At 47.8% G+C, this 8,537-nt stretch overlaps 1 protein-coding gene across 2 annotated transcripts in view; it reads left to right on the forward strand.

Moving 5' to 3' along the window:
- SLC16A2 (solute carrier family 16 member 2) overlaps positions 1-8,066 on the forward strand; it is a 115,525-nt gene extending 107,459 nt beyond the window's left edge. For both annotated transcript variants that reach the window (XM_082609882.1, XM_082609883.1), the window contains exons 5-6: positions 3,382-3,610; positions 5,217-8,066. In XM_082609882.1, coding sequence (XP_082466008.1) covers positions 3,382-3,610; positions 5,217-5,437 — 450 coding nt within the window. In that variant the 3' untranslated portion in view covers positions 5,438-8,066. The remainder of the gene's footprint in view (positions 1-3,381; positions 3,611-5,216) is intronic.
- Positions 8,067-8,537: the final 471 nt, after the last annotated feature.

Raw genomic sequence — 8,537 nt, forward strand, 5'->3', positions numbered from 1 at the left:
TCACTTCTTATACCTCCAGAGCTACTTGGCACCAAACACTGGCTCTCAAATGCCATCCTCTTGACGGACACAAAAAAATTGCCAGAAAAGGCCAGACCTCACTTGCCCTCTCTATACCTCACTTTCCTCTTTTGTGCAATGAGAATAATCCTTGCCTTTCCTATCTCACCTTGCAGGTGAGGATCAAAAGGAATACAGGTGTGAACAGGCTTTGAGAAGTAAAAAGTGTTATAGCCATGCAAAGTTTTAATTCTTCTCACAGTGACACAGGTAGCCTCATATTGTGGGCAGTAGCCATGTGGATGCTCGAGAGGCCACTTTTTGTGTGACCTGGGCTCTGGTCTGGCTTGAATACAGACTACTGCTCAAGCTGTCTTTGTCTACTGGGCAACAATATTGTCTTTCTCACCTGGCTCACGCTTTTTGCTACAGCAGCTGGGTTTACCAGAAGGTGCCCAAGTGTGGAACCCTGTGAAGGGATAACAGCAGTCCCAGAAAACATGTGGGTCACAGTCCATCAGGAAGGTGGCTGAGTTCTGACTATCCTGGAGAAGTCCTAAAAGAACTTCCAAGGGGCCCTGACTATACACACAGCAGGGATTTCTCTGTCTTCTGATAGCCCCAAGTGTTTTCCTAAATACCCTCATATGTCTTGGATGAGGATATGATTAAGGTTTCCTGTTGTGTTTAACTTTGTGTTAGATTTGCAAGAGCTAGTGAATCTGCTTTGTCAGAGCTCAGGGTGCCATTATGGTCCATCCAGTCCAACCTCTCATTACACTGATGGAGAAACTGAGGGAAAGACTCAGACAGTCATGGCAGAGCTGAACTCCTATGTAGCACTCTTCTCATATTCCACTTTATACTAAGTGATGGATGGCAGAACCAAGTCCCAGACATAAGTGACTAGACCAAGGTCAAACCAAAAGGCTGTGATTGAGATAAACCAATTATAAAATTTTAAATTCCTGTGCCAATATCAGCAAGACCTTACCTGGGTGGATTTTTGCATAGGACTGTGTGTGGCTTTCCCAGCCTCTTCCACATGGCACCCCTGTGGGTCTTCCCTGTCAATATCAGCAACTCCAAGATGCCAAAGAGTGCTGGAGATGAGGGTAAGCTAGTATTGGGCCAGGGCTTTATCTTGAGGAAAGGCAGCAGACCTTGCCTAGCCATATAGCTCATTTCTCACTGTAGTCCCTAGGAGAGAGGTAGGGCCCAAGCAGTTTTTGCTTTGTATTGTGCAGAGGGAGTTCCAAGAGAGGAAGAGGCATTAGCTAGTCAGAAGAAGAACTAGGCTTGTGGCCCAGTGCTTCTGCTGACCATTTCCCCTACCCACCCAACAATCTCTCCCCTTTTCCACTCTTACTTGACCCAGTTTTACCACTTAGAATAATATAAAATAATCTTGGAACTTTTTAGCTGAAACATATCTTCATCAACTTGTAGTCCAAGTTCTCCATTTTACAAACTGAGGAACTGAGGCCCAGAGAGGGAAAGTGATTTGTTCAAACTCATTGTGCTGGTAAGTGTCTCAGGCTGAGAGCACAAAACAATGAATGAACCTCTCTCTCTTGAGCTACTCAAGATACTCCGTCACGAGAATTTGCCTCCCTTTCTCCCTGGGTCAGATGCAGGAGTACTGGTCTGGGAGAGAAAAGGAGTGCACACAGCTCCAGGTTCTGAAGATCCATCCACTAGACTTTGTGGTTCCTACTACTGACAAAGACAGGCACATGTGTCTGGTGTCAAGCCCCTGGACAGTCTGTTGGTAAGGAAATGGTGACAACCTGCAGGACAACCTCACTTTGGGCCAATTCTTGAGGCCTGATTCTCAGTTCCAAGAGGGATTTTTAATTTCTGAACCTTGGCAAGGCCTCGTGGAGGATGTTAAGAGGCAGCTAGATACAGTAGGTAGTAATTACAGCCAATTGAAATCAGTTAATGGGGTCCTTTGTATTATATAATGGTATTAACTCCTTAATTGCCATACCATTATGACTTGGTTGATAGGTGGGTCTGGTTTTATCTTACATGAATAAATGAATCTCCTAGAGGAGAAACTGGGATATCTGGGTTCTTATTCCTAGATTCTGCATAGCTATCCCAAAACATCTTGGGCAAAGTTCAAAAGTCCCTCAACAAAGAGATTTCCTTAGATGGCATGACCAGGACATTTCTTATCCTCTCCAAAATCCAACCAATTAGCCCAACAAACCCATTGGCAGCAACAACACAGAAAATCTTTAGTGCTTGAAACAGCCTTGACCCTCCTACCTGCCTTCCATGTGGTGATGTGGTGACGTACCCTTACCATGTGGTGACTTACACTTCCTGGGTAAGTCCGCCTGCCTGTGTGAACTATTAGAAAATCCTGGATCCTGTCAAGGCCTTGGTTAACAGATCAGGCCTTAGCCCTGACCCTGGGACAACCTGGCTCTGCTGGCTACAGTGGGTGGAGCCCAGGTCTTCAGTCTGGCTCACGGACACAGGTTGCAGATGACCTTCATCAAAAGGCCAGCTGTGTGTCCAGTGTCCCTTATCTCTATTGAGAGGGAAAAACCAGCCTCTGGAAAGGCAGCTTCTTTACTTCAGAGTCATTTTGCTCAGCCCAAAGAAAGCCCAGTGGCTCGTCAGTGCCCCCTGGGCTGGCTTCAGGCTCCCTAGACCTCTTTCTAGTGTCTTGGTTCTCCTTAGAGCCCCCTTTGTTGCCTTCGCAGAGTGCCCAGACAAGCCCAGAAGCCCCCAGAGCCATAACGTCTGAGTGTCTGAGATGGGTGGTGTGTCCCATGTCCTAAAGCCTAAGGAACCTGGGTGAACCTCCCAAAGGCCTCCTTCATACCAAGGTGTTTTCTAAAAGCAGTCTCCCACAAAAATGGGGACTGGCTCCTTCCTCATTTCAGGAAGCTGTGCCTTCCATTCATGCCCCCATCTAATCATTATTCAATTATTCAAGTCATCCTCACTTCCTCTCCTTCCTCTTCCCATATCTAACATGGATCTGAAAATACCAGCATGGTCTGATCCCAGACCCTGTTGCCTGGGGCAGACAAACACAGAATCAGAAAGCAGCAACAGCAATTCCCTTTATCTCAGAATCCAGTTAAAAGACAACTTCTTGAGGACAGGAGCAATGCCTCCTCTTTTAAAAGTCTTGACGGAATCAAAGTTAAATAGGGGCTCTCTTAAAATCTTTAAATCCTAAGTCCTTCTAAGCAGAACTTAGAAGGGGCCTAAGTAACTAGTCCACTGGGCTCTCTGTTGATATCCCCTTGCCCCATTTTACAGACGGTAGAAACGAGGCCCTGAGAAAGGAGATGTGATTTACTATGTGGTCTTGGCAGGCAAGCACAACATGACCTCAGGCTGTTGCTCCTTTAGGTCATCTCCTTCCTGCTCCTGGGCCTGATGTCCATGATGATTCCCCTCTGCCGGGGCTTCGGGGGCCTCATCGTTGTCTGCCTCTTCCTGGGCCTGTGTGATGGCTTCTTCATCACCATCATGGCCCCCATCGCATTTGAGCTGGTGGGCCCAATGCAGGCTTCACAGGCCATTGGCTACCTCCTGGGCATGATGGCCCTGCCGATGATTGCCGGACCCCCCATTGCAGGTGAGGTTAATATTGCAGGGAGGGCATGAGTGGAGGAGTCCTGTCTTCCTTGGGACCTAGATCTCCTAAGCACCTCTGCTTAAAGTCCCTTTTCTCCTTCTTTTCTATTTAAGCAGCCTCGTCAGAGTGCATGAAACCCCTTACCACTATTGGTGAAAGAGACTAAGGACAGTATATGTGCATGGATTCATTTGGGGGGATGGGCTTTTCATGGCTGTATATCTGTTGCTGTGGGCTTTTATTGTAGACAGCATGGCTGATTCTGGGACGGTAGAGAGAGAAATGGGTTTGGCCTTCCTGACCATTCTATTGATCCAGAATCTTCTCTCTCTCTCTCTTTACAGGCAGGTAATTATTTGGAAGGTAGTTGAGCAGGAAGAGAAGAGAAAGTGGGCCCTGGTTTTATTAAGACTTAGAGATACCCCCTCCTCCTCTACCAGCTTCTGAACTGAGCCTGTAGAAAAGATTTGATTAAGAACACAACCCAGGACTGGACCAATGAGGCTCACTTCCAGCAGGCAACAGGCAAAGTGTTGGCTTGCCATCTTTCAGCACTCCCAATTTCTCTCTCCACTTCCAAGAAGGACATTGTTGGTACCCCAGAGAACTTAGGAAACAAGGAAAACTAATAAGAAGAGAACATCATTTCCTTTCTTTAGGATTTATTGCAAATATTGATTCATGGGCTAGAGTCTCCTAGGCTGGCCAACTGGGCTAGCTCAACAAGTATTCCTTGAATACTAATTCTGTACAAGGTGTTGTGAGGGCACTGGTCATGCTGTGTTACAGTGACAAAACCTTCTACTCAGGCCCTTGTTCAATAGCCACACTGTCCACTGGGGGAGGGGAGACTCTACCCAACTCCTGATCCCAAAGGTGGATCCCAGAATCCATATCTCTTTCCATTTTGCTTACCTCCTAAGCAGCCTCAGGGCCTACTTGCCTTTCTTCGGTAGTGTTTCTGGGCTCATCCTCCCTATGAGGTGTCCCACATTAGCTTCTGGAGGTGAGCAGGGAAGGCCCTGTATCCCATGCCAAACACATTCACCATATTGGCAACCTAGGGAAACCCAGAGGGGCCAACCATATCTGTAACTGGAAGGAAGGATACACATACAGCCTCCTCTTAGGGCAAATGGGCACTTCAAAGAAAGGGAAAATAGGAACTTGGCTGAATTGTTCCACAAGAACACTCTAGCCCAAGCTGGGGGTGGAAGGGTATATCACTGTGAACCAAAACAAGTCTTGGTCATCTTCTGTGGAGTTCTTTTAGAGTAGCTTGCCTCCTAACTCCGTACCTTGGAGTGACTAGAAGTTAGCTGTAGCTTCATGAAAGTCAGAAATGGAGAAATTGAGAAGCTTCATTTGCTTCTTTCATAACCTCAAGAGCCTGCAACCCCAGTGCCTCAGGGAGGAGCAGCCTGTCTTTGTAATAGAGGTTTTGTTTCTTCCATCTAGGAGTGTTTAAACTGAGGGGGCTCTCAGGTAAAGGCAGTACAGGCCAAGAGTCTCTGGATAGGCATTGTGATGGCCCCTAGAAGAGGCAGAGAGCACCTTTGTACAGGAGGGCAAAGCTGGGCTTGACTTGTCTCTGTTGACTTTTCAGGCCTCCTCCGCAACTGTTTTGGGGACTATCATGTGGCCTTCTACTTTGCCGGTGTGCCCCCCATCGTCGGGGCTGTAATCCTCTTGTTCGTCCCTCTGATGCATCAAAGGATGTTCAAGAAAGAACAAAGGGATTCCAGCAAGGATAAGATGTTGACCCCTGACCCAGACCCCAATGGAGAGCTGCTGCCAGGCTCCCCCACCCCTGAGGAACCAATCTAATGCCTCTTATTTGCCATCGTGTGCTCCTCCCCAAACCTTTCCCTTCACCCTGCCCTGCTCAGCATTTACATTTTTGCCACCAGCACACTTGTTCCCAAACCTGCACATGCAGCATTTCAGCCACCTGACCATCCCCCTGGAGCCAAAGCTCCAGGTGTTCCAAACTCATTAACCAAATTCTCCCTGTGAATGCCTTTAAACTTGCCAGGGTCCTCTCCTCCCAGGATCTAGGAAAGCTTGGGATCACCCCCTCGCCTTTGGACCCTCTCCATATCTTTTCTAACTCTTGGGGGAAGAGGAAGATGGGAACTCCTGGCCCAGCTTGTTAGTCACCCACTAAAAGCAACTGCCAAAGGTGCTACTGTGTCCCCAGGAGCCTGGTGGGAAGATCCAAGCCTGTGTGCTGAGGAGTTCCTTGCCATCTGTCCTTAGGAACCATCGGGGGGTGCGAGGGAAAGGGCATAGAGGTAAAATGAGACGAGGAGCCTTGTTTAGCCTCAGAGTCTCTGAGGGCTATGGCTTCCCAAGAGGTGTGGGTTACATCATTTTACAAGTGTACAGAGAGTCTCCCCATCATATGGTTGGCTAACAGTCTGCTTTCTTCTTTCCTTCCTCCTTTTTTTTCCTCTACTGCCTCTTCTCCCTTCTCATCCCCCTCTATTTCTTTTTATGACTGTCATAGACTCGTGGGTGCTTGAAGAAAGGAGGGACCCAGAGCTTGGGCCAATAAGCCTCACCTTGGCCCAGCCCGCCCTTAACACTAGCATCAATTCCACTCATCTCAGGCTGAGCCACATCTCATTTTTTGGCTCAAGCTGCTATAGTCCTATAGTGGAATAATAGAATATCACATAGGAAAGGGACCTTAAAAACCATAAAATTCCACTCACTGATTTTTTACAGATTTTCCAGGACAATGCATTAACCTGCGGGCTGTCCCAGCTCCCCATCCTTATATCTACCTGTCAAAATGTGAAGAAATTCCTTTCATCTCAGCAGGCAGAGGAAGACTGATGACAGGGTGAATGGCATGGTGGGGGGAGGAGCAATAGTTATGGACCTGGGGAAGGACCAACTCCATCTCTCATTATTCATGACAGGTCAACATTTCCACCTGGGCCAGGCCAGAAAAGGAACTGTTTGAGGGAAAATCCCATTCCCAACCTGGATCCCCCAAAGGTAGAGGCAGCAGCTGCACATAGGGTTGGAAAACTTCTAGGAAGAGGAAACCATCCTAGCCTTTACTACTTAATGTGTCCCCCATGCTGGGCATCCTGGACCACTCTACTTAGTGGGCATTAAAGGTGCCAGGAAAGGTAGACTCTGGACCATCTTCATCCCTCTGAAGTAGGTACCAGATGTTTCCCTATGCCTAAGCTCTGGGAAGCACTCTTGCTGAAGAGCATTTCCAGCCACGTCGTGTCCGGCCATCACAACTCACCTTATTAGGAGCTCAGCCTCTCTCCTCACTCAGCCTCTTTGTATTTCTCCCTATTCTGGGTCTTTTTCTGCTGTGTTCCTATTACCCTAACCTTTCATCATCTTCTTACCAGGCATCCCTGGCTGTCACCTAGAGCTAACAGTGACTTGCCACCCCGAGCCAGGGCCATCCCAGGGCCAGGAGGATGAGATTGCCCCTGTGGAGCTCCAGAGAAGACAGTGGTCCCCACTCATGAGTTTTTCCGTTACAAACAGGCAGCTGGGGCATGGTTGGCCTCTGATGGCTTCATTCAAGGCCAAAGTCTGGAGCCCCCTCCCTTGGTCCCAGTCCAGCTCTTATCAATTCCCCAAAGGAAAACCCATTGGTTCTTGGCTCTGTGAATAGGAAGGGGCCTGCCTAATTATAACCCTGTTATCCAAAACAGCAGTGGAACAGGAGGAGCTGGGCCCCAGGAGCTCTTTAAGTCCCAGAAGAGGCCATTGAAAATGTTGGAGCAACAAAGCCCCTGCTTCCATTGCTCCCTGCCCACTCCCACCAAGTCACCTGAGGGCAGTTCTGCAGGGCCTCCTTTGTTGCTCATGGTATGGATAGCTCTTAAGAATCAGGGTGCTTACCCACTTCTCTCCAGATGAAGGAAAGACATTCACAGGTCCCAAATCTGCCCTATCAGGTGTCACATAACGTGGCAGGGTGTCAGTTTACTTCTTCCACACATGTACGCGTGCATGTGCGTGCTTGTGCACTTTTGGAGAGAATGTTGGTTGGCGAAAGCAGCACAGTATTAATATTTAGGGTAAGATGCAGCCTCTTATGCACCACAGTTAAATCAAGGAGAACGAACAAAATTTGGGAGCTTGAGATCTGGGACATTTAAATCCTCAGAAGGTTTGGAACAAAATAAACAGATCTAAAAATCCAGCTTTGGTGTGTTATGTTGCCTACACGGGTGAAATAGACTTAAAAATCCAGCTTTGGTGTGTATGTTGCCTACATGGGTGAAATAGTCTTAACCTGGTTAACAGCAGGAAGTTTAGTTTCAGAACTGAAATCTCATGTCAAATCAAATTTATGCCAGGGTCTGTACTCCTTTTCTTCTCGCTTGTAATTGATGGGGTAACTTGAATGGGCTAGTATAGCTGGGTTATACAGGCAGGCAGCAGCCTGGAATTGAGGGTGATACAGAAGAGACACCTATAACAATGACAAAGCTGGGAGTAACCTTAGAGTCTCCCTTGTCCATACTCTGCATTGAATTTAAGTGAGGACACTGAGGCCTGTATATAAGGCACTGCAGCAGGCTCACACAGTTTGTCAGTGACAGAGCAGGCTGAAACCTTGAACTCAGGTCGACTTCCAGTCCAGTCCAAACTCCTCATTTTGCAGATGAAGAAACCAACACAAGCAGGGGAACATGACTTGCACACTTCATTCAACAACCATATAGTGAACCCATTTCCAAAAGGGTGTTGGCAGAACCAGCTCCAAGCAAAAAGAAATCTGAGCCATGTCTGACTTTTAGCATAGCCCATCTTTTCACAATTACTCTCACTCCCAACCAACACATACTTCCGGGGTTCTCTCTTTCCAAGAGCTCCAGACCTTCATGTGGCCTTGGCCATGGACAGCTGGTCCCACCTACTGCCTTTCCACCCTCAGCAG

This window comes from Mesoplodon mirus (assembly GCF_964341445.2).
Source record: "Mesoplodon mirus genome assembly, chromosome: X".
Classification (NCBI taxonomy): Eukaryota; Metazoa; Chordata; class Mammalia; order Artiodactyla; family Ziphiidae; genus Mesoplodon; species Mesoplodon mirus.